Source organism: Ammospiza caudacuta, chromosome 14, assembly GCF_027887145.1.
Source record: "Ammospiza caudacuta isolate bAmmCau1 chromosome 14, bAmmCau1.pri, whole genome shotgun sequence".
Lineage (NCBI taxonomy): Eukaryota > Metazoa > Chordata > Aves > Passeriformes > Passerellidae > Ammospiza > Ammospiza caudacuta.
This window is the reverse complement of record NC_080606.1, coordinates 9,219,304-9,245,185: the sequence shown is the minus strand read 5'-3', so window position 1 is coordinate 9,245,185 and position 25,882 is coordinate 9,219,304. Positions and strand designations below refer to the sequence as shown.

General features: G+C 39.4%; 1 protein-coding gene across 1 annotated transcript in view; it reads right to left on the bottom strand.

Annotated features, from left to right (window-relative positions):
- The window catches only part of SMARCA1 (SWI/SNF related, matrix associated, actin dependent regulator of chromatin, subfamily a, member 1), a 33,083-nt gene extending 14,222 nt beyond the window's left edge, over nucleotides 1–18,861 (bottom strand). The window contains exons 1-18 of the mRNA XM_058814363.1: nucleotides 18,712–18,861; nucleotides 15,074–15,160; nucleotides 12,665–12,831; nucleotides 11,638–11,738; nucleotides 11,411–11,511; nucleotides 10,952–11,131; nucleotides 9,488–9,643; nucleotides 9,111–9,242; nucleotides 8,291–8,359; nucleotides 7,459–7,568; nucleotides 6,590–6,816; nucleotides 5,917–6,038; nucleotides 5,392–5,544; nucleotides 3,895–4,027; nucleotides 2,793–2,941; nucleotides 2,082–2,201; nucleotides 727–837; nucleotides 446–559 (exon numbers count right to left, since the gene is read on the bottom strand). Coding sequence (XP_058670346.1) covers nucleotides 446–559; nucleotides 727–837; nucleotides 2,082–2,201; nucleotides 2,793–2,941; nucleotides 3,895–4,027; nucleotides 5,392–5,544; nucleotides 5,917–6,038; nucleotides 6,590–6,816; nucleotides 7,459–7,568; nucleotides 8,291–8,359; nucleotides 9,111–9,242; nucleotides 9,488–9,643; nucleotides 10,952–11,131; nucleotides 11,411–11,511; nucleotides 11,638–11,738; nucleotides 12,665–12,831; nucleotides 15,074–15,160; nucleotides 18,712–18,792 — 2,313 coding nt within the window. The 5' untranslated portion in view covers nucleotides 18,793–18,861. The remainder of the gene's footprint in view (nucleotides 1–445; nucleotides 560–726; nucleotides 838–2,081; nucleotides 2,202–2,792; nucleotides 2,942–3,894; nucleotides 4,028–5,391; nucleotides 5,545–5,916; nucleotides 6,039–6,589; nucleotides 6,817–7,458; nucleotides 7,569–8,290; nucleotides 8,360–9,110; nucleotides 9,243–9,487; nucleotides 9,644–10,951; nucleotides 11,132–11,410; nucleotides 11,512–11,637; nucleotides 11,739–12,664; nucleotides 12,832–15,073; nucleotides 15,161–18,711) is intronic.
- Nucleotides 18,862–25,882: the final 7,021 nt, after the last annotated feature.

Below are 25,882 nucleotides of genomic sequence, written 5' to 3'. Positions count from 1 at the left end.
ATTCAGACTTCTCCACACCTTTAAACTTTTTATATCCCACCCAAATCCAAGGAAAACTGATGTAATTTGAATTACCTTCATATCAAAACAAAGATATACAAAAAAAACCATCATACTTGGGAAGGTGATTTTATATTAGCCAATTGTCCTTACCTTAGACCACACCTTTGGTTTTGAGAATATGAAGCATGAGAACCATCTTTCCTTTTTCTACTCTATGTCATCATTAGGAATCCACCACAAAACACAAAGCTACACAGATACAGAATTTTTTGTGAAGGAAAGAACAACAGATTATCTTTTCTGCTCCTCAGTAGAACAGAAACAGAAGAAGAGAAGCTTTAAGCCATTTCTTTCACAATAACTTGACAAGTCAAGACTGCAACAAATTTGCAAAATGGAATGCAAATACATTTCATTGATCTGAAAAGAAAAAATGCATTACCTTATATCCTATAGTTTTACGGTAATACAGAATTTCTTTTTCCAGAAGTTCAAATAACCGTGGTGGGAAAAACTGAAAATCCTGAATATTTGGTTGTTTTGGAGGTCGTGGAGCCTTCAAAAATACACAGATAAATCAACATTATAGAAGCTTAACTTTTCTACAAGTAAACTACCAAAAATCAGCAGCAGTGGCAACCAGGGGTAGAGCCAGGGATGCAGCATGGGAGAGGAGGAGCAAAAGAACCACATAAAACCCTTCCACACTTGCCAGCTCCTTACCTTTGGGACTTTTGGTTCACTGACACGTAGGGCCTCTCTGAAATAAGCATCCACTGCATAATTGGCTTTGCGTTCCCTTTTTGGAGGCTCAATCCATTCCATCATGCTCAGCTACAGAACAGAACAAAAAGCTACTCAAGTAACTGTTTGCTTCCCTAAAGTCACAAGAATAATGACTAATATGGCACTACAAACAGGAATGTATTTCTGCACAGCAAATCTAATGATTGTGCTCAGTAATTTGGATACTACAATAGAGCTCAAAAATCAGCTAGAAATTATAGCTGATTATAACAAATATTTAAGCACTTAGAAGATAATACACAAGTAAGGCAGTGCAGTGGCAAGAAGAGATTCTTTTACAGTATTCTAAGTATTCCAGACCCTGAGTAGGGTTATGATTCCATCTACCAAAACACAACAGAAGGGCTGAGGACTTGGGCTCTGAATTGTCTAATTTCTTGTGATATGAATAAATTGCTTCTTCTCTAAATATCACAATGAATAACCTCTATAAAGGCTACAACACAGACAAAAAATCCATTAGCAATCAATTAATCTAAAATCCTAATGTTATTTCATACTATGCAGTATTTAACTCACTTCTTGTAATGAAATTATCAACACAAAGAATTTTCTGCCTATATCCACACACTGCACTATATTCTCATCAAAAGTTATTTTTCTAAATGTTTTTTTCAAAATCAATAAAAACCTGAGTTAGACGGGCATTTTGTAGTTAACAAGTAAGATGTCACACATCTGATTGGAGCTTAAGGATATATTCACTATACATCTGGTACAAAACAGAGATGCAAAGGGAACACTGTGGGACTGAGCAATACCTCTTTGTATGGATGATCCTTGTATTATTAGGTAAAATCAATGTACAAACTAAAACCTTGTTGAGGGCTAGGTTTCTTTTCCATTCCAAGGGAGGCTCATGCCTTCTTTAGCAGACACTTGTCTTTCAAACTAAGACAAATCTTCACTGCAAAAGCAGACTCAAGTCCAAGATCCACATAAAAAATTATTACCAGGCCTGTTTTTTCACCTTAGTTATGTGACAGCAAAATAATACTGACTGCAGCAGTATAGCAGCATGCAGCTCATTGGTTTTGTTGCAGAAGAGATAACATCTGAGCAATGTTATCGGATTTTGCCATGAAAAAAACAGTGGGGCTCAAAGCAGTTTAACAAAAATTCAGAATATTAATGCTTGGGCAGAGCCAAGTGAATTTTTTAATAGTTCCTTACTTCTCTAGAATCTAGAAACCTCCATAGTCATAACATTTATAGTATGGCTTTTATGTTAGCACCTTTAAAATGAAGTCTTAAATGCTACAAAAAATTACCTTCTGTTTTTCTCTGTAATCTTCACCTTCAAAGTTGTATAAGCTCATCTCTGTGTCCATAGTGAAATTTCGTAGGGAGCTCTCTCCCATTTTCTGCAATCGTTCATTCATTTCAGCTGTCTAAAGTGAGAGGCAGACATTTTTAGGCTCACTCAAGATATTTAATCTTTTCTGAAAAAAAACAGCTTTCATCATTACTACAAGATACTCAATATCTTTTTCTGATTTTAACTTTTACTTACGCTTTGTTCTAAAGAGAGATACCCATTGTCCTTTCCAATTTAGAGTAATTTGACTTCAAGACTCTCCATTAAACAAAATTTATTAGGCTGGGATGTAGTCCTACAACTGTAGAATTTAACTTTAAAATTTAAATTAAATTTATGCCCATCTCCTTGGAGCTGAAATGGCAGTTCATTTTTTCATACAGCTATCTATTACCTAATGAAGTTCCATAAAGACTTTGTGTCTGTCAGAATTATTGGCATTAAATTTACATTTTTTTTAAAAGACCACAAAATAGGCAGTGCTTAAGACAGGATGCACACAGCATAAACTTTGAAAATAATTACAATCACTAACTCTACTTCTTCAAAAATTTCATAATATTTAAAATCCACAAATAGTAAAGTAATAATAGATTTATGTCATCAGATCTCATTCCCTTTTGTGCATAGGTATTTTGAATTCCATATGAAAAGGTTCTCTAACCTTCTTTTCACCTCTTTCTAAAATGGTGGTTATATCTTCTTCTGTCAGCTCACTGTCTTTGGAAGCAAACACGTGCGTGGCCCCGTGCCGGATCATCTGCAGCATTTCATCTTTTGCCAGTTTGTTGGACTGCTGGTCTATGAGCCTTCCTACAATCACAAGGAATATGCTGGAAGTTAGAATGTGGGAGTTCTAGTAGGACCAGGCAAGCAGTGCATTTTTTTACTTCACTGACAGAACAAGAAAGGAAAAACAGAACAACCATACAGAAAAAATACATTTCGCTCAAGATGAGAATAAACAGAAGTCAGGAACTTTGGGGAAAATTGAAAAAAACAACTTTGACTCAAGCCATAACAAAAAACATTTCACATTCAGATAATCTGAATTTTACACGTAAGATCTTATTCTTACAAAGTTATCTGAACTTTTAAGGTCACAATCTTATCTCAAGATGAAAAATTAAGAAGTATTCTATAACCACTAAGAAGTGCTTGACATTTTCAACATTTACATCACTGATTTCAACCCAATTTTCTCATTATTCTTCCCAAAATTTAATTGCTGTCCCAAAATTTCTCTTAAGCTATCCGCGTCTCTTCTCATGCTATCACAATTTTGACCATCATCCTTTCACTAGCCCACCCTGTAGTAAATACAAACAAGCCTAAAAACTTAGCTTGAGTACCTTAGTTTTGACAAACTATTCCTCTAAGTGCTTCCAAACAAAAATACACAAAGGTGTTTTATTTTTCAGTTAACTCTTATATGGTAAGAAGCATATGTATATCATTATTTCAACTGCCATGGAATATACCTGATTTTCATTATTTTTCTTTCTAACACATCCCAAAACTAAATAACATCTACTCAGCTGTAGTTTACTGTCCTCATTTAGACTCTTTGTCTACATTAATCAGGAAAACAATTTTAAAATAATTCAGCTGAACAAGTGAATACCTTGCACATGAGGATGATTTAGTGCACTGCTATTATACACAAGGCCTGCTTTCACTAACACTGTACATTTGTACAGTTATTTAACCATACTTAAAGGGACTGAACAATTCTGTTGCAGACAAACATACATAGCAGTTGATACCTTGTTGTATAACTATAGAGTCCAGTCTCAGTTTTATTTCAGCTCTTTCTACAATCCTCTCTTCAACAGTATTATCAGTGATAAGTCGGAACACCCGTACTGGTTTCTTTTGACCAATACGATGCGCACGGTCCTAACAAACATAAATCAATGAGTGTTCAGCAACAAGAACTCACAAGCAATAGACAGTTAGCTTGCAGAAACAGCAGCCTCAAACTGGTATTGTACTTCTTGGTCCCTTGCCTATTCAAAAGCACAGATCACTGTAAAACCAGTATTCTAATATTTATTTATACCTGGCTATTACATTTCTGAGTCATTCCACAGTAATAAATGCCTCTCCCTCAATGTAAATGAAGATAACTGAATGTCTGTCAGACTGCAGCTGGGAAGTGGACATACAACAGTACATACATGCATACACTTGTACTGCTTTCAAATGAATTCTCTCACTTGACACAGGTATTGACATTCTGCATCCCTGGCCTGAGCACATTAATTCCATGTGCAGAGTTCCTGCAGTCACAGCTCCAACACTGCGCTTGTAAGCCAAGCAAACCAGGTTTATGACTGACACACTACACTCATTTGTGACAAAGCTTGTATTTATCCCCTCTGAAAAACATGTCCTTTTAAATTAAAAAAAAAAAAGTTAAAACAGCTGTCCTTCAAGCTGTGGGTACCACAGGATTTTCTCTTTAAACAGGAGTTGTTAAATCTTTTACTCTCCTGTATAATATTAATTTCTTCCTGAAAACCCCACTGAAGTTCACAAACCTCACTTACAGTCTCCAGGAATTTGGTCAACTATTGGCAGTCAACATGCATATCTAAAGCATGAGCTATTGATATTAAATATTTGATGTGTTGACGTGCATTAAAAGAAAATTAAAAATTACAAACCACTGAACAAATACCCACCCTACTAATCGTTCAAGGAGGATCACATGAGTTTTATTCCACATGAAACAAACTACAGACTATTTTTTTTACATTCAGTACTGAGAAAGAGAAGATTGAAATAGGTTTAACCCCAAGGTAACTTCCCCCTCCCAGCATCACCACCAAATGCCTTTAGGCTTATGCAGAAACAAACAGTAAAACCATAAACTTCCAAAATGACAGAAATATAAAGCTGCATGCTTTTAGTTATCTGTTATAATTTTGAAAACAGTACTCTATTATTCGACTGTTCTCTCCTGAAAAGACAGAATTAAGAATAATGCTATAGTTCTATTAACAATATTGATACAGTATTTTGATAGAAGTAATCTCTCATTATGAAAATAATTAAGACAAATATTTACAGGCAAAAATCTACAATTTCCTCCACAAATTCTGTTCATGCCCTTTTATCCAACTCCTTTGTTTCTTGGTATTGCCTTGCGTAAACAAAAAATAAAGAAAAGTAATAAAAGTGCAAGTTCTGAAAACAGTTATACAAAATAGAATATTGACAACTTAAACAAACAAATGTGTATTAGAGAGTTAACTCACCATGGCTTGCAGATCTACTTGAGGGTTCCAATCTGAATCATAGAGAATAACCACATCAGCAGTTGCCAAATTAATTCCAAGACCTCCAGCTCTGGTACTCAGCATGAAAATGAATTTACTGCTGTTAGGAGCATTAAATGTGTCAATTGCTTCCTGAAAGAAAAAAAAAAAGGTGTCACTAAAGTATCAGATCTTTCAAACAAGTTTCCAGTATGTTGGTGGCTTTCCAATTAAATTCCGTCTAAATTTACACCGTTTTCATAGAAAAAAGAATTTTATCAAAGTAAGAAATGTATGTCTGGACAGGTGAGAAAATCTGTACTGACTCCATAATATACTGTATTTTTCATTTATGGATCAAATGAAACATACTGTTAGTCTAGCAGAAACATTCCCTTAGCAGCCTTTTAAAAACTGTACCATTTCTGCTTTACTTTGAACAATGATGTGGCTACATACATGTATGTAAATAATAACTTATTAACCTAACCAAAGGCTTTTCTTGTTTGCATACAACTTTCCCACCTCTCTCTCCTCATGTGGTGTCTGCCCATCAAGCCTGCAGTACTCATAACCACGCCACATGCAATAGTCTTCCAAAATATCCAGCAAACGAGTCATCTGACTGAAGAGCAGAACTCTGGAACCTGACAGAACACAGAAGGTTTTGATATTCATTTTATGTTTTCACATTGATCTGATCACAGAGCTACTCCAGAGCATGACTGAGAATTTATGTGAAATATTCTGTACTATGCCTAAATTAAATAAGTCTTTCTTCTCAAGTTATTTTTCTGGTAGTGATTAAACCACTCAAGAATATTACTTGATAAATTATAGAGGAGAAATGCACAACCAAAAAAGCAGAACACTTAAATCCATTGTAAGGGAATCTGGTGCAGGCTGATGCACATAGATGAAATAATCCTATCATCAGAAATTTTCTTACAGAAAGGAGAAGGGAGGCTCTACTTTTCCTTTCCTTCTGCTTCTCCATATTTTTAGTCTTATTTATCATTCCAGTAAGATTTCTTTCCCTTCATGTCTTACGATCTACAGAAAATTAATTTTCAACAAAAACCTCAGAGAAAGTGATGAATGCATTCACTGCAGGAGAGGCTAAACCTGTGCTGTTTTTGAAAGATACTTTAACTGAGAAAGAGAATTCAGATCACTGCTGTCCACAAACAGTACTCACCCTGCTCTCTGAGTTTTGCCAGCAGCTTATCCAGAACTAACATTTTGCCACTGTTGGTGATGAGATGAGTGTCAGTGGTGTAAGGAGGGCCAGGCTCAGCACCATCAAACAGGTAAGGGTGGTTACAGCACTTCCGCAGCTGCATCAGAATGTTCAGCAGGCGCATCTTATCCATCTTGCCAGCTGAGTTCAGGATATCAATGTCTTTCATCAGGATCCTGGTGTACCTGAGGTTTTAAGGGCAGTTTTGAACAATTTTCTGGTTTTTAATTCAATGAATGAATGAAACCCTGCAATTATGACCACTCTTATTTATGTGGGAGTTGGCTTTGTTTCTATAACAATGAGCTATATTACTATGAAACATCTCACTGATAATACAGATTTCCAAATTCATAGCTAAATACAAAAGGGAATCTCTCTGTGAGTGACAATGATCTGCCCTGGATTATTTTACACTTCCATTTTAGTAGTATAACGTGGATTAAAAATATTACTTATTTGACAGAAACTGCTACACTGACCTGGCGTCTCATGTCTCTTCCGGGTAGTTCCTCAGGGTTCTCTTCTAATTTCAGGTTAAGACTTTTTGGTGCATACATACTTGGATCAAAGGAGGAAGCTCAGGAGGCATTTGTTCTTTCACATAAACTTAAGGAAGGAAAAATTTTTCTCCTTTCTTCCTCCCAGCTCTTTTCATTACCCTTCCTGAGCTCTCTGAAACTTGTGCATTTTTTACAAAAGCCCTAAGACAGCTATAAATAAGTTTCTCTGACTGTCTCAACATGCAAATGTAAGGAAAAAAGTATCAGTGTGAAGAGCTATAGTGTTTATCAGAAAAGAAGCTTACTTTGATGTAAATAACTCACCATTCTCTCTGCATTTTGCTGAGCCCAAGATAAATTTTTACTTCCTTCTTTGGAGGCAAACTCTTTTCTACTTCACCTTTTATACGACGTAAGAGAAATGGCTTCAAAACCTACACAAATTAAGATGCTTTACATAGATAAATGTGTAAAATTGACTGTCACAAATACAAAACTAACAGATTCAATTATCTGATATTTATCCAGAACTAACCAGTATCTATTGCTGTCATGGTGACTCTATGAGAAAAATTCTGCAAAACAAAGTTGTCCAGCAATGACTAAACTCACACATGTGTATCCCTATATAAGGATTGCCGGAATCATCCCAGTTGTTATCTTAAGAAGGGGCAAAACTCTTAAGTTTATAAAATATAATCCTTTTTAACATAAGCTCTGTTTCATTTCCACTAGCAGGGACAAAACACACCAATATTTCAAGTATAAGCAATGCATGTTGTAGGTTCTCTGACCTCTTCTGCCACTGCAAAAAATGTCTTATCTCATGCACAGTAAAACAAAGGTAAAGGCATTACTCAGATTAGCATGACATGTACCAGTGTACTATTCACAATAATAAATGGTTTAAAAATATCTCAAAATTCTTCATTTTCACATCTTATGTTCAGATTTTGTCTGCTTCAAACAGTAACACACAAAAAGTACTACCTACGACAGGAAGTTTAATTAATGAAAATTCTGATAGGCATTCCTGTAACTAAAGACCTTCATGTTCATTTTTTTCAACTTTGAGATGAAGGGGAAACTAATCTGGTTTTCTTCTTTACAGTGTGCATGCTAATGATGACATGTGATTACAGCTTTAATTACTTACAGCATGAAGTCTTTCTACAAGTTTCTGATCACCGAGACAATTTTTAGTGTCAAACCACGAGTCAAAATCCTGGGATGAGAAACAGCACAATTGGTAAGAACAGTTTATCATCTGCACTTTTAACAGACACCTATTGACTCTCTTTCATTCCAGATGAGAGTGGCATAAATCTGGAGACAAATTACCTCTGTGAAAGAAAAACCAGTCTGCAATTCTGTGCCATCTCCCTGGTACGTTGTAACATTTGAGTCAAGTGCATCACTCTGCAGACAAAATACCACTACCCTCTGCTTAATATACAACAACTTTCCATGCTCATCACTGCAGTGCCCAAGGGCTTCCCTTTAGTGCTTATGTGATGATGGGGCAAAAAGTTTAAAAATCCCAACTTAAATCCTTAAGAAAATTAGATGGACAGCAGAGCAAAAATAACATAAGTAAGTAATACAAGCACAAAGAAACATTAACAGTAAAAGAGAAGAAAGATTACTCAAGTTCTAAATTAAAAAAAAAAGGCTTATGTCTATTTGGATGCTTCATATTCTTGCTACCTCATTGCTTTCTCAAATTCTGCATAATTCTTGATCTATTTAAGATATTGCATTTGCTGTTAATGGTCTGAGGCCTCATCCACACCAGCAGAATGCACTGTTTTAACTAGGCAGAGCAAGAAAAGCAGTCTACAGTAAGCCACAGAGCTTTCCCTGAACCTGGGTCATGCACAATGTCCATCTCCTCCCTAGTCTGGTCATTCTTCTCTTCTACTGACAGCAGCCTGGGAATCAAAATAACAACACTGTACCTCCAAACATCAACTTACATCTGCAGAATTGAAGACATCAGGTAAAAGGAAATTGAGTAATGCCCATAGCTCATGGAGGTTATTCTGTAAAGGAGTTCCTGTAAGCAGCAATCGATTTGTTGTCTTGAACTCACGTACAATCTCTGACAGCTGGAAACACAACATAGTTATCAACATCATCTACACTAAAGCACAGTCAATCAGTTTTTGAAACCTAAAACAATGTCAGTTAAACTTAAAGACAGTGAGCTACCTATGAAATTCCCATTTACCACCCAATAGCTTATTGTTTCTATTTAAAAAAAACACCACAGCTAACACTTGAAATCTGCTCAAATCAGATGCATCTTTTTGTATTGAACTAACTTCCAAGTATCAAACAATTTCAAATTTACCTTAGACTTCTCATTCTTTATTCTGTGGGCTTCATCGATTACCAGGTACCTCCAGTTAAATTTCTTGAAGACTGATTTCTCTTTAATTACCATTTCATATGATGTAACACAAACATCCCATTCACCAGGCATCATAACATCACGGATAAATGCAGCCTGGAGCAGAAGAACTGGATTAGTAAGCATTGATAACTATGAACAATTTTTATGGCATTCAGGGAATGTTGTCTCCACCACCATCACTGATGCACTAAACTAGCACACAAAGTTCATCTGAAACATCTTCTCAGTAACTGAAAGTCACTGTAACAAAAGCCTTCAATCCTTTGTACTTCAAGCACAGAGAAATCTGGAGTTAAGTAAAACACAAATTAGTTTCTACTCAAAATTAGCTACTTGCTCTTCAGCATCATTTTTCTGTAATTCAAATAGAGTACATACAACCAAAAGGGGGAAAAACCATCTGAATTAATTTGTCCAAAGACACAATCCACAGAAGTGTATCAAACCAACTTACATAGTCCACTCCCAACTATCTTCTCTCTTTCCCAGATAGCTCCCTCCTCTGTCCCATCTCTGTTTTCCAAGGCCCATATCAAAGCACATAAATCATTTCATATGAAAGAAAATCATCCCATAGGAAAACCATGCAGACAGGTCTCCCCCGGTACACCTGAAGCCATTTCCTCTTGTCCTATCACCTACAAAAACAATTTCCCTCAGCTGCCCCTCCTAATATCTGTTCCCTCTTCTGAACACACTCCAGCACCTCAATGTCACAGCATCCAGTACAGGGGACAGTCACTGCCCTGGTCCTGCTGGCCACACCATGGCTGGTACACACCAGGATGCCACTTGCCTTCCTGGCCCCACTGCCAGCTCCTATTCCCTTCCTAGAACCTTTCTACCCTCAAGCAGTAACAGCCATGCAACCCAAATGAGCAGCTACAGAATTCAGAGAAACATCCAGCTCATTCATCCCCTTCAGTTAGAAAAACATTCCATATCTATTTTAAGGCCTTCACAATGAAAGCTGAAAAGCTCTACAGCAGAAGCCTAGTTACAAGGCCAGGCAGGCTTATAAAATACAAGAGTGGGAAAAGTCACCTGAAAAAAAGTGAAGGGAGAAGTAACAAAGTGAGTGCAATAAAGAAAAATGAGTACACACTGTCACATTACAAATATGGAAGAGAGATAAAAAATAGGTGCAAAAGTCAAAGAGAAAGACAACAGAAAACCAGACAACTCAAAGGGCTGTACCCAGATCCCAGTCTATTATTTCATCTACTGATTTTCAGTTTTTCCTCCTAGTCACAAGCATAACATTTTGTACTTTCAACATTAATGCAGTAAAGATTACTAAAATATACTGTAATTAAGGAAATAGCTTAGGGAGAATTCCACATACCCAACTGATATTTTTTGCTAAATAATGCATAAATTTCTGAAATGTGAAGCACTTACTCTGGCATCTTTATCTCCAATAAGGCAAACAGCACGTAAGGATGGAACCCAGCGCTTGAATTCATTCATCCAGTTATGCAAAGTTGATTTTGGAACCAGGACCATGTGTGGCCCAGGAATGTTCCTGTAATGCTTCAGATAGCCCAATAAAGCTATTGTCTGCAGAGTCTTACCAAGCCCCTGCATTGACAAAGAGGGAGGAAAGAAACTTGCTGAAGTGAAATAACACAGAGAAATACTTTCAAACCATTTTCTTACTATATAATTCTGCCATTTGTTTAAAGCAAACTATACAAAAAATGTTGCAGTAGAATTTCTTACATTACAATTTCAGATTTGAAAAACCAGACTGCTGTAGAATGAAGCATACTACTGCATGTACACAAAATACTATAAGCACTTCAATGTTGTATTTCGTTCAATAATTACTACAAAAAAATCCAAAAGATTACTGCTTACCATTTCATCTGCCAGAATGCCATTAACTCCATTTTCATACAATGAGATCATCCAGTTCAAACCTCTAACCTGATAATCTCTCAGTGTTCCTCCTTTCACATCTGTAAATGTAAGATTCCTCTAAGTAGAAAAATACTAATTCGAAGTGGCAAATTCCAATTGCAATCTGCTCAGATTTTCATTACATGAACTCAATCAGAGAACTGAGCTGTTATCACCATGCTTACATGAAGGGGACTCCTCAAACCGAATGCACACGTTGGAGCTTTTCCGGCTCTCGGACAAGAGCTCCTCATCCTCCTCCTGCTCCGTGCGCCTGTGGCGGTACCTGAGGAAACAGCCCAACACTGACGTGTGAACAAACCACTTCAAAACACTGCTACAAACTCCAAATCACAACAGAACCTCACACTGACACACAGTGTGAACGTTCTGGCATCCTGACCCAACTCTCATTCTGTTAGAATGTAATTCCTCAGGAGTCATTCCAGCTTGAATTAGAACTGCTGATATGAATCCCTCTCTTTCAGAGCCACGGCTATTATCTGACAATATCATGAGTTCTCTGAGGCACTTTTTAATGAGCAACACAGATATACAAGACACATCAGTGGTGGCCTTAGACTCAATTACTTGATATTTACAAAGTTCAGAAAACTCACATATTCGCATTTTTAAATAATTAAAATTTCTAAAATAGAATGTAATTTTGCAAGCATTACAAAAAAACAGTTGTTTGTTATTTAAGACCTCTCAGAGGCACTACAGGCAGGCTCTGCTGCAATACCAACACAGACAGACCAGTGGGGAGAGCCAGTTGGTGCTGAGGATCCAACATCCCCACTACATGGGTACTGCCTTGTCACAACCTGGTCTAGCCCCACCCTGGTCCCACTGACTGGTGCACGACCAGCTGGGTCACATCAGGTGGATTTCTGATGCCCCTTCTGCATCATGCAAAAGAAATTCAATTTGTGTGCTCCAAACTCACCCCACAATACAGACCAAAGCATTTTATGTGGCAAGAATCAGGCAACTTGCTTTAAGAGTGCATTTCTGATCCAAGGTCACACTTATGTTAATGGAGCTGATGCTTTCAAACTAATCAGCATTTAAAGAAATTGATACCCTACTAATAGGAAACTGGCTGCATTTACTGAAAGTACAATTTCTATCTACAATCTCTAAACAAATTATGTTAAAAGTCAAAGTTGTTTGAACATGTAAGAAGTCTGAAATAAAAATAAAACATACTCCCCAGCTGAAATCAAACTCTGTTTTTCATCTTTCTTCAACCGTGGCCGTCCCAGCTTGACTTTCAGTGGAGATGTTGGTGATTTTTGTGCTGCAGGTTGAATAAAATGTGCAAAAAGTTCTGTCTGCTTCAGGAGGAACTCAAACCTCTTCGCTCGATCTGCTTTCTAGTTTCCAAAGTGGAGAAGAGAATAAAAAAAGAAGTAATACGTTTTTACAAAAACGTATTTTTGTTAAGAAACAGAATTCAGACACTCATGAGAACAACTTATATGAGAAAAGACTGATCTGTTAGACGACTCAGAGGGCTACAAGCATTGTGAAACAGAGCTGGAGCTGCTTCATGGCACACCAGCAGTCGTGAAGGGATGCTTTAATCTTTGTCTACAAAAGATAAAGACAAAACTAAAGTTATGACTTGCAGGAAGGGATGAAATCCTAACCTTGCTCGTCAGGGGCAGAACTTTCAACAGCTTTGAGGCTATCAGGATTTGATCAAAGACAACAATGTAGTAGCTCTGCTTTTAGAATTATTCCTGAAGTAATGGTTGAACTGCTTTCACTCAGGATTGTGAATTTTGCTGTCAGATTTCAAATTTTGAGCATTTCAGTTTTGCCATCTCAATGGGGCACACACACATCACTATGTCACACAGCAAAACAGGGCCTTCCTTCCTTATACTTAGAAGATAAGATGTTACATCATTTTAAATAAAAATATGAAAAAATGCAAATTCTATCTGAGAGAATGCAACTGTTATCAGCTTGTCTATGAGAAATCTAAGCACCATGTAACACTGTACCATGTAAGGCAATGTCCATGTGACCTCATTGACATATCATGATATCAAGGATAGAAGTGAATCCGTAGTTCGGTATCGTTTCCAAGGAATACCCGGCCCCAGAACGCCTTCCTGCAGGTCCCTTACAACAACAAAGTCTCCCCCAAGAGCAGGATCGGCACCCAAAGGGCAGCAGAGCGCTCCGGGCGTGCAATGCACGATGGCGCCACACGAGGGCACCGCGTTCCTTTAACAGCTCCACCGAGATCTTGGAAAAAATTACTGCTTTCCCCTTGCATTATTATCGGACCGTTTCTGCAAATAACTTGACAACCGAATACAATGTAAATAAAAAGTAAAACCTTTATGAAAAAGAAATTATAGAAGGGGGAAGTAGCGGCATTGATGTTTATGATCATCGGAATAAAAACAAATCCATTCAGAGGATTCACAGTTTACAAATAAAGCATGATCGTTTTGGCAAAATAATCGCTGTTGGTAACGACCTATATTGAATAAACAATATCATTTCCTGCCTGCAATATCATAGCCTTAGCATAAACAGTATGTCTTGATAAAACAGTAAAAGTCTAGCTCACAACTGCACAATTGATAAAAGGTAGATTTTTTGGTATCTAATCCCCTTTGCCTCTTAGGACAACTCAACTAACACTGTAACTTAGAGAAGTTGTAAAGTCAAGTATTATTGTGAAACAAGTTTAGCTGTTTACTCAATTCATTCTCAAAGAACAGATTCACTGTGGCTCTTCAGCTATAAATTAGGTGTTCATACATGTAGGCATCAATTCTTCTATGTCTAACAGTTATATTCTTCCCTGACTTCTGTGATATTGAGTCCTTTGAGATTCTACTGTAATTACTTTACATCCATTTAACATTAAAGCCTTTAAAAACAATGCAAGACAAAGGTACCAGCTTAAACCAAGAAGTTACTACAAATGTCATCCAAGGAGTCATTATAATGTCCTGCAGGTTTTTGCCTCTTTGTACCACAGAAGTTACCCTGTCACATCTCCTCTCCAGCATTACAAGTTCCCAGCACTGGTGTCATGGACAAATCCTCTTTTGCATTGTTATGGCACACATATTATGGGACATTTAAATATTTAAAGCCTTGTTTTTATATGAGAGAAACTGGCAGCTTCAATTATTTCAATTAAGTAAGAAGTAGCTTAAGGATGCCTCTGACATGACCCAAGGAGTCACCAAATAAAACTGACAGAGACAATTCAAAACAAAATGGGGAGAGCTGTAAATATAAAATGTCATTGAACAGTAACTCCTTACCACAGATGGGTGTGGATAACTAAAAAAGAAACCACAATACCAAAAATCCACTGACAACTATGAGTATAAAAACCACAGGGTACAACTCCAAAAACCATGCAGACAAAAACACTTGGAAGAATGGGACAGCATTGAACAGAACCACCACTGCCTGACCTGTCAGTCACTGTGAGACACAACATGGACACGTAAATTAATCTTGATTTGGTTTTTTTCTGACACATCCAGGCTGCAGTAACTCCTCGTAACTGTGCTGATCCTGCTCCAACAACCAAGTGCCATAAAAAGCTGCAGTACATTTTCTCATGAAAGCACTTACCATCTTCTCTTCATATTCTGGGTCAACTTCTTTTTCAGGTCTCGCTGCTTTTGGAGGAAGTTTGAGTTGGAATGGGGGATCATTTTTCTGGAATTCAGAAGTTAGACATTTAATAAATACCGTTTATTTACTTTTTTAGCAAAATGCATCAAACTGAGCAGACCTAAAATCTGCAAGACAAGCATGCTACTTTTTAAAAATAATTATTTCAAAATAAAATGAGTGCATTAATCATATCACTTCACCTAAAGCAAAACTTCATGTCCACAATGAAACTGAAGAACCTCATATTCATCTCTACACACAGGATCCAAATTGAAAGAAATTACTGAAAGAACATTAATCTTTCACAGAGATTTCACTGTAAATGCATAATTAAGTTTAATACTTTGAAAAGATATTTTTAAAAAAATAACAGTTTTGATTTCTAAATGCCAGATTCCTAATTCTAAGTTGCTGACACTTGCATTTTGGTTGGGTTTTGTCTGTTTCCACTTCTAGATGAATAGTCACAAGTTCAATTGGAAACAGCTTAACTACAAACCTAGGAAGATACACAGCCAACCAATTCAATCCATGCAGCAACAATCCCCTGGTACACTCTCAGACAGCAGAACCACCTTATTTACTATATATGAAAGAAATCTAAGGAATTGTAACTAATTGTAACTTTTGTAGTTTATGAGATTCATACCTGTCTTCAATTGAGAAGCTCAAAGCAGGTTTTCCACAACTATATTGGTAAAATGATGAAGTGGTAGATTTTTTTTCCCCCCTAACTAAGGAAAACTTTCCTAATTGGTCTTTGAAATATGCCAATAAAAAATAAACCTATTTTGAGATGCTTTAAATTCTAAAAATGTTTTTGAAAAGCTCTGAATAAACTGGAAGGATCTACAAGAGTGCATGTCTGCATAAAACATAACAGAGCAGAGCATAAATCTGCTTTAAGTATCAGACTACTATTAAATACATTAAAATAATAATTACTCTAAACTATTCAGGGTCCAATAGCAAAACCAGGCCAAAATGGTACTAAATATTTGAAAATCTGTCAAGCAACATTGCATTTAAATTTCAGAACTTTTACTGATAAATACACATGCAAATGGGAGGAATATTTCCTGAAGCCACAGATTTCTGTTTCAGGTTTGGCCCAAAGCCATAATTCTCTGCAGAGGTGAACAGTACTTAGTGTATAATGAAGCTGCTTGAGAGCTCAATGATTTTATGAATGCTTCAGCTCACCTGTGCAAGGCCAAATGTTGCCAATAGGTAATTGAGAAATATTAGAAATATTCTATTCACTTAAATGTTCTTCAGTCACACAGATAATCAGCTCATCTCAGAAAGCAAAGTTACTCCAACATGCCACAGAGGGGTGATGCAGATGTGGATATTCACACCTCCATTGCATTACTAAACAACACACACTCCAAAAAGAGAGGCTGACACTGCTAATATCAGGTCCAGTCCTCCAAATGAAGTGTCAAATTATTCCTTAAATGAAAACAAATTGACAGTAGGCCATTTCAGGCATCTCCCTCACCTGCCCTAGAAATAAATTAGATAGATGTGTCACTGAAAAAAAGCTGTCTGTCTGTCTACCAGATGTAAGTATTAAGTTTATTCAAGCAGAACAACTCAATATTATGAGAATCCCTTAAAGCTGACAGTTTCCCAAGTAAATTGCAGTGCAATATTACCTTTCTAAGCCCCAAGGCAGACAGCTGCAATGCCAGTTCTGTTCTTACTCAGATTATCCCAGAGGAATAAAACTTATGGTGGCATACAAACCAAATTTATTCCAAAATAAGTATTTCTGAATAACACACTGAGTTAAAACAGTAAATGAGCTGACCTATTACTGCAGCCACAGCACAATAAAACCACAGTGTACACCTTACCCTCAAAGAGAAAACACTGTCCCTACCCCCCAAGTTCTTATTGCAATGTTTCTGTTGAATATTGATGGACAGGCATCATACCCAGGCTTGCTTCTGCATAAGGCTCTGAATTACAAAACTCTACACCTTGACAATTACTAGATTTTGGTATGAGTAAGAATACTTCCCCCTAACAACTGGCCCATGTAGCTTTATACAACACAGAGACATAAAATATTCCACAAAGTCTGAGAGTTTTTCCCTAGAAACTTTACACAACAGATCTTCATCAGGTAGAGGGCTGGCTTGTCAGGAACCAGGACAGCAGAAGCCTCAGTGCAATTCACCACCACAAAAGTAGTTTCATTTTTAGCTCAGGAAACTCACCAGTAACAATGTGTCTCTACTCTAAAACCTATTTCCATTATAAACAGTCCCCTGAACACTGCTGTCATTTAAACACCTTACAACATCCACACAGCACTTTCAAAAAATCCTGAGTATTCCAAAGATACAAAATACTCCCCTTAAAATCTCTAATACTAAGCTACCCTAAACAGAGTTCCTAAATTCAGGCTGAGAGATTTCTATCCAGAAAGTTTAACAGTCCCAACATGAGGAGGCCCCAGGAGCACCTAAATAAACAACTGGGAACAAGAACTGCTGCTGCTTTAGCTGACTTTACCCTTGCAATTTGTGCTACTGAAAACTCTGAGCAGATGCACTACGAATAATTAGGATTCCTTCTGTGTTCAACTCACATACACAAGGTGGAAATACATTTCCAAATAGCCAATAAGGCAGTTTTGGTAGTACAACAAAGACTATTTATGAAGTAAAACACTTGACAGGGGAGCAGAGCACAACAGGTTGCAGGCCTGCCACTGTTATGCAGAAGCTGTGACTGTACAGTTGACATGCATAAAATTTTGCAGAGTAATTTGGATACAATAGAGAAATAGCGCTTAAACATTTACTCTTGAGTAACCAAAGTGTCCCATAACTGTTTGTATACATAATAAAATAAAGCTTCAAACATTCCTTACAGCAAAATGGACTGTCAGTAACTGGGATAAAACACCTGAATGTACTCTTATCAGTAGTTCCACCATTTTCTCCAGTATCATAAACACATGATGTACGGTCCTCATTCCGCTAAGTTTTTCCTAAGATTCATTCCTCGGGTTAAACCTTGTTCTGTTTCCAAGGATACCTGAATACGTCACTTTCTACAAGCCTTGTGTCTTTCTTCCAAAAACCTAAGGAGAGGCGGCCGGCAGCCATACGCGCTGTCTCGAGGGGTGCATTCCGCACCAGGGCACCATTCCAGCTGGGCAGGGGCAGCCGCAGGCCCTGACCCCTCGGGGTGCCCTCCCGCCATTCCCTCCCGGGCCCTCGGAGCTCCGGGACAGCTCTCCCCGGGGGCGGGAAAGGCAACAACAGGGCGGGGGGCTCCGGCAGCCGGACCCCGCAGGCCGCGGGGCTGCAGGGGCTCCGCACGGGCCCCACGGCCCCAGCCCCGGGCTGCAGAGCCGGGCCGGGGGCACGGCAGGGCGGCGGGAACGGCCGGGGCGATGCCGCAGGGCGGGCTCGGGGCCGGGGGTGTGCCCGGCACGCAGGGCGCCCGCGGGCCGCGGCGGAGGGGCCCGGGCGGCCTCAGGGCCGGGGCGGCGCGGGCCGAACAGGGGCTGCAGGAGGGGGCGACCGGGGCAGGCTGCACCACCCGCAGGGCCCCCCGGGGCGGAGCGGTACCTCCTCGGGGCCGGGCTCCGGCGCGGCGGCCGTGGCGGAGGACGTGGAGGCGCGGGGCTCCTCGCCCGGGCCCGGCTCCATGTTGAGCTCGGCGGGCGCCGGGGGGGCGGGGGCGGCCCCACCGCCCCTCGCGCCGCGCGGCCCCGCCCCTCCGGCCGGCCCGCGCCGCGCCGCTCTCGCGATAACTGCGCGGGGCCGGTGCTGCTGGGCCGGCCCGCCCGAGGGACGCCGCGGGTCCCTCAGGGCTGACGGCGCCTCCGCCCGCATTGGGGCCCCATGGACCTTAAAGATCCACTTGTTCCACCCACCGGCCAGGGACAGGGACACTGCACTGTCCCAGAGTGCTGCAAGCTCCATCCAGCCTGGCCTTGGACACTTCCCGGTGTGAAAAACTCCAGTCACTTGTTCTTAAAATTCTAAAAGTTTAATAGTAATAAAATGGTTATAAAAATAGTAATACAATTAGAGTAATAATAATTTGGACAAATTGAATTAGAACAATATGAGACAATAAAGACAAAGAGTTACAGTCTGGGTACCTTTTTCTGAGCAGCACGAACCCGCAAAAGGACACCCGTTAACAAAGGATTAACCCTTAAAAGCAATAGCCTGTTGCACATTCATACACCTCGAACATGATGCATAAATTCCATTCAAATACAGGATTCTGTCTGGTCATCGTCAACTTCTTCCTCTGAATCCTAAGAGCAGCTTCGAGGAGGGAAGAAGTTCCTTTCTTCTGATAAGAGGGCAATAAATTCTTTTTCTCTGAAAGATTTAGGTGTCCTGTGGCTTCTATCTCGCTGCAAGTCCTTTCTTTAAAAAAAAGTATTCTACATAGCATAGTTTCTATTTTAACATTTTTTTATAACCTAAAACTATATTTAACACACTACTTAAGAGAATTAATGCAGCATTACTTTCTTACACAACACGTATAATATTCATTTTAATATTTGCAAAAAGCCAATCATAAAATACATGCATTTTTCACACAGGGATCCAGGGGCAGCCAGAGCTTCTCTGGGAAACCTGTGCCAGTGCCTCATCACCCTCACATTAAAGAATTTCTTACTAATAATTAATCCAAATCTTTTCTTGTAGTTTAAAACAGTTCCCCTTTGTCCTATCTGCCCATGTAAAAGTTGCTCTCCCCACGTTATGAGCCCCTTGCAGAACTGAAAGCCTTCAGTGAGATGTCCCCAGAGCCTCCCATTCAGGAGCAGCGCCATCCCAGTCTGTCCCCACGGCGAGCAGACGTGCTCCAGCCTCCTGCCCTTCTCCTATGGAATCGCTCCAGTATGTCCCATGTCCCTCTGGGGACCCCAGAGCTGGGTGGGGATGTCACCAGAGCCGGGATCCCGTCCCTCTCCCTGCTGCCCTCGGTGCTTTGGGTTCATCCCAGCAGCTCCAAACCCTGCTGCAAATGGCAAGTGTGCTTTCCTAAACCGCCCCAGAGAAAAAATCATTTGTTCATGTCTGCAGGTCTAAGAGGTACCAGTGGAGCTCACAAAGCAAAAAACGGCTTACAGGAAATACAGCAATTTCAAATTCAGCAGTGTTTGTGTATTTCTTTTGAAATTTGCGATAATGAAGTCACTCAATGCACATATTGCACTGTCCAGGCAAGACATTCAGATTTTCAGCCACTAGGCTTTAATTCTGCTCATACTGCTAAAGAATCCCAAAACAGTCCTTGAGCTGGTAGACTTAAAAAACATAGTTCCAAATCAGCCATGTTGCCTGGTGATTACTTACAAAGGCAGTAGCATGAACCTCTTGTCCAGTGGCAGCAATGAAACCTCAGCCCAGTGGTCAGAATGAGCAAAAAATGCTACTTCAGTCCAGTGAAAAGCTCAGTAACTATCATCAAAATCTTTTTGCATAACTCAACAACTAAGCTGAGCAAATGGGTTATTGCAGATCTCATATGCTGCATTTAGAAAAACTTCTGAGACCTCTATTCCATCTATGCATTGGTTCCAATGAAGTGCCAGTAACATATGTCTGAACTGTTTCCATGACTGCCTGATTACTCTGAAATTCAGTATCTACTTTATGGCCCATCATAGATGATCTAAGCTCCAAACTCCCCTTTTTCATGTTGTGAAACAGCTGCAAAGCAGTAACAGTCCTGGTCCAAATTATTTAGCACGTTCTGTGTATGCTACATCATCCACAAAAAAGCAAGGCCCATAGCATCTGCAGTAGCCCTTGCACATGATTTATTTTTAAAAGCTTTGGGAAGCATATTTTTCATAAAGCAATCGAGAACAGTGATGTGACTGGTTTTGAAAGAGTACTCCAAATAGCTTTTCCAAGCAGCGCTCTGTAGAAAATGAAGTTTACCGTTAGCTATGAGAAAGTCTCTAAGGTGGGAAAATTCCAGTCCATGACGTGGTTGTTCTTAACCTTCAGAGCAAATAGCGCTCTAACCACTTTTAATATCTGCCTTGCCTTCTCCACTTTCAAATGCCTGAAGCTTCTGTTTATGCAGAACACTCTCGTGTTTGTCACAGCTTGTTTTTTCGTTGGAATTCACAGGAACATTGCATGCTGTACAAAACAATCGAGCTGCTGCTTTTATGAAAGATCTCTTTTGGCTATTTTTTGCTTGTGTGCTTCACATTTACATTTGACACTTTGCAAAGATGTTCTTAGCTGCTTCTCAGACTATGCTGTGTACTCCTTGTGGATCTGCAGGAGTGGCTGAAAAAATCACTTAGTCACACAACAGTGTTATCATGTGATAATCTAATAAATTGTTTTTAAAAAGTAGGAAGTGCTTTTTTTGTACTTACTTTGTATACTAGATTTTTGTAATCATATTTGAAAAATTCTACCAAATATATCTTTTTTTTTTAATGTGTTGGGAAGAAAGGGGCTAGTTGTCCTGTTAACAATGTAGATTTAGCTCTTAGCTCCTTGTTTTCCCAGATTTTTACTCTGTATTTTACAGAGTGTTAGATATAATCACCAGAGCTGAACATGTGGTCTCCTACACCCCAGTTTATCAGGACTCCTCTGCCCATCTCAGAAAGATGCACTTAACATACTGTACGATGAGAATTATGTTTCCTTGTCAGATTTAAACAGAGAAATTGCAGGCTCACTGTTACCCACTTGTACATTTTAAACACTGCTGAAATATCTAAAGAGCTGATAAGATACAGATCCAGTGACATTTTTTTCTACTATCCAGGTAATTCCATAAGATTTTAAAATTTTGGAAATTATTACTCAACCTTTTCCAAACTGTAGCAGTTTTCATTTCTCTAGCACAGATATAACTGGGTTTGGGTAACTTCTTAAATAAATCTTAATATTCTGTGGAATTGCTTTCTAGGCCAAGTTGCTGTACAAGCCCTTTTGTGTGAGCTGACAAATGCTGGACCTGTAACCCAGCAGGCTGCTGAATTCATGAGAACAAATAAACTCAACACAGCAAGAATCTGCGAAATCCATGCAAGGCCACTGCTAGCAACAGGTTTGTAACTCAGACCACAGCTGAAGAGCAGTGGCTATGGCTGCTAACTAGAAAGGGCGTGAGAGGATTATGGAGGCACCTGATGAAAAAAGAGGAGCCTTCAAAGACCTTCTGAGCCCCTTGGTAAGCAGCTGGCGCTGTCACACCGACCAAGGAACTCAGTATTGGTGAAAGGGAACCACGTGAACGCACCGTGGGGATGGTGATCTGCTGCTAGCAGTAAAACATTGATTCTGTAGAAAGCAACAGCTCAAATAATAAAATGTGTCTTAGATATCAGTTGCGATGCGAGTCTTTGCTGGCCTGACAGTCCCATTTCCAAGTGGCAGTGCCGCTGTCCCGTGCCACCAGGTGGCAACACCGACCTGTGCTCAGCTGCGGCAGTCCTGGCCAGGGCATCCGGCAGCCTGGGGACTGCTTGGTGTGAATGCTGCTCAGTCTTCAAACTATTCTGATCAAGAACAGGAGAAAAATAACAAAAATTACTTTGTAATAATTAAAATTACTTTTACTTGCTGTTGTTTAATTACCTCTGTAACTGTATCACGTACATATAGCACTTTCCCATAGAATGGCAAAAGGGTTTTGTCAAGAAGGGCCTTGGGAAGGTTGTATCCTGTTACTTTGGGATCTGTTCGCTCCCACATGCACATTCAGGAGGTTCTCCATTGAATGCCACAGTCCAAAATCCACTTCTAGGACCCTGGTTGTTTCTGGCTTAATCCTACCAGCAATTAACCTTAACCACAACTGTGCAATGCATGTTACTGTAGGCAATAAACAGCTTTATAATTCAGCTTTATATATAAACAGCAGGACCTGGAAGTACCACAGCTATCTCTGGGGCATTTGCAAGTTGACTTGAATAGTTGCCACCTTTATCTCTGTGCCTACATCAGCCTCCAAGTGTGATCAACCACAGTAACCACGTTACCCTGACTGCAGCAGTGCTACTGGCTTGCTTAAAATGCTTATATCAAGTGTTGCTATTTTAATATTGCTGCTAGTAACAGGCTATTTCTCTACAAGTAACCTTGACTATGTCCAGTAGCACAGTTCTATGCATTCTTGCACTCACCTGTTTCATTCAGTTCCTTATTTCACAGGTTCCCTCCCAAGTTTACCAACTTCAGGGTTCCAGATTATTTTCTTGTTCACAGGATTAGAAAGAAGACTAGGACTCCTCCTCTATAGCTTATAAAGAAGGTTCTTCTCAAGCGTGCTCTTGGTTTATGTGCCACTCCTTTGTAAGCCAGCTTTTGCTGAAGATGCCATTTCCAGGGTGTCCATGGCTGCAGGGCTTTGCAGCAGCTGAGAGGTGAGAGCAGTGCAGTTCATGGCCACAAACAAATGCTCCCTGATTCTGCATCAGTAACAGGCAACAATGTGCCCTCATAGACTTGGCATTGAGTATTCTTGTAGAAAAGGGTTTGCATGTTTTTGTTGTAGTTGCTTGGAGGTTTTGTGAGAGGGTTTTTTTTTTCCTTGTTTTTTTCCTTCTCTTGTTTGTTTGTTGGGTTTTGTTGTGGTGCAGGCTTCATATCAACACATCAATTTTCTGTATCAAGCTTTCATTTCACCCAACAGAGAGTCTCCGGTGTTGCCAACAGGGTTTGCAAATGCAAGACCACATTCAGCATTGGGAGCTATAACAAAATAGCTAATGTGTCCTTTGTATCTGGTTCAAAGTGTTGATAGCTGTACAAATACTCTTTGTTTTTACAACTTGATCCCAATATTGCATTTTTAATCCAAGCTTTAGTAGCCAGAGCTTTATTGTGGTACGCAGTTTTTTACTTAATTTCTTTTTTTTTTTGGCTGTGTGTTCATTGTCGCACGGGGAGAGCCAGGAGCTCTCACAGTTTGTGTTCCTGACCCCTTGCACTGTTGCTGTGTTTCTGCAGGTGAGCAGTGGGTTAGTTCAAGATTGTAAAAAACAAAATTGATCCTAACAAAGAGAGTTACTATTTTTTCCTCAGATCAGCCCAGCAAAACAACTCCACTGCCCACGCACACAGGGGCTAGTGCCAATACAGCAGCAAAACAGATCTACAGCGAGATGAAGGGTGGGATTGCAGCCACACTAATTTGTATCAGTTTAAGCTATCATAACCAGGATTTAATAAACAGCTTTACAACTGTGTATTCTGTCCTGAATGCCAGATTTTGCCCACCTACAAACAATTATGTCATCCAGATATAACAATGATTGGTGATTCCTTTGGAGGTCACAAAATATTTCCTGCCGTAATAAGCTACTACTTTGCCAAAATCTGAGCACTGTTTCAAGAAGACAGTCCCTGACCAGAAGAGCACTTTAAAAGAGATTTTAGGTCAAAGCAAAAGCTGTCAAAAGTTTCCTCCAACTGCAATGAAGGTGAAGCATAATTTGCTACTCCCTGCAATGGCATCTTTTTTTCCCAAACTTATGCAGTCATTTTGCAATATTGAAAACCTATAAAAACAAACTGCTCTTAACAAAGACAGAGCATTATAAAATTTGGAATATTTGTGAGAATCCAGTGAGCAGGCTGGTGCAGTACAGCCTTTAACTCTCTTAAATGTTGGTTAAGATTCTTTCTTCACAAAGAATTCTCTTACTTCTTTGCCCAAAACAAATTATCTCTCTCTTAACCAAAAGCCTGTGGGTTTGATTTCACACAGATTATTTGTAAACTTAACAGTTCTTGTTTAGAGGTTTTAGCATGCACCAGGATTTCCTTTGAATACAGGAAATGCACAAAATGATGCTGCAAAACTGCCTGCCAAACCTTGCAAACATGGCAGATCCATTCCTTAAGCCAAAAGCCATCACTTCAGTTACCACAGGCTTTACCCTGCTGTGAAAATTCTTGTAGTCTTGTCCTTTATATCTATTTTTACTTGTAAACATCTACACACTGTGAAAAACTAGACTGAAGCTATTCTATTTTCCAGAGTAATATCCATTTCTGCTAAGGGGTCTGTTAGACAAACATATTTTATCATAGTCCACATAGGATATGTGTCTGCTTTTCCCCTTGCTGTCATTTTTCTTTTGGTTTTTTCTGCTGCTATTTTGCTTCCCTGACTGCCTAGGCCTTCTTTCTTCCTCATCCTGTACTGATTCTTCCTTTTTTGTAACACTCTCAAACACACAGCTGCCATCAAAACAATCCCTCCTTTCCTGCATTTGCATTCTTCACACTGAGCAACTTTTACACATAGAGTTCAGAAATCTGGTCTGGTTGCTGTATTTTGGTGCTTTGCTTTATGCTCTATTTGCTGTATTTTGTTCTATTCAATCATAATTAAACATCGTTAATTGCCTAGAGAGGGAAGGTGTTTCACCCACAGTTCTGCCATCAGCATGAAAATTTCTCCCAAGGGTAACAGGTAGGGTTCCTATTTATTCTCAGGCATTTTTGGGCACTCTAGAGAACAGAGGCAGGCCGCGTCCTCTGTTAATTCTCCTGAGTTCATTTTCTCATCACTCCAGATTGTTCTCTGGTCTCAGCAGGACTATTTGGGCAAAGCTGAGACCCATCCTCCAGCTCATGGTGAGTCTTCCACATTTATGAGTCTGAAAATAGCTAGACAGATATTTTTTCATCCAAACATAAAACTACAGACTTTTTTTTCCATCTGTTTCTTCAGGCCTACCTGGCATCCTTCTTTAAGCTTCCCATCCAAACTTCAGGCTGC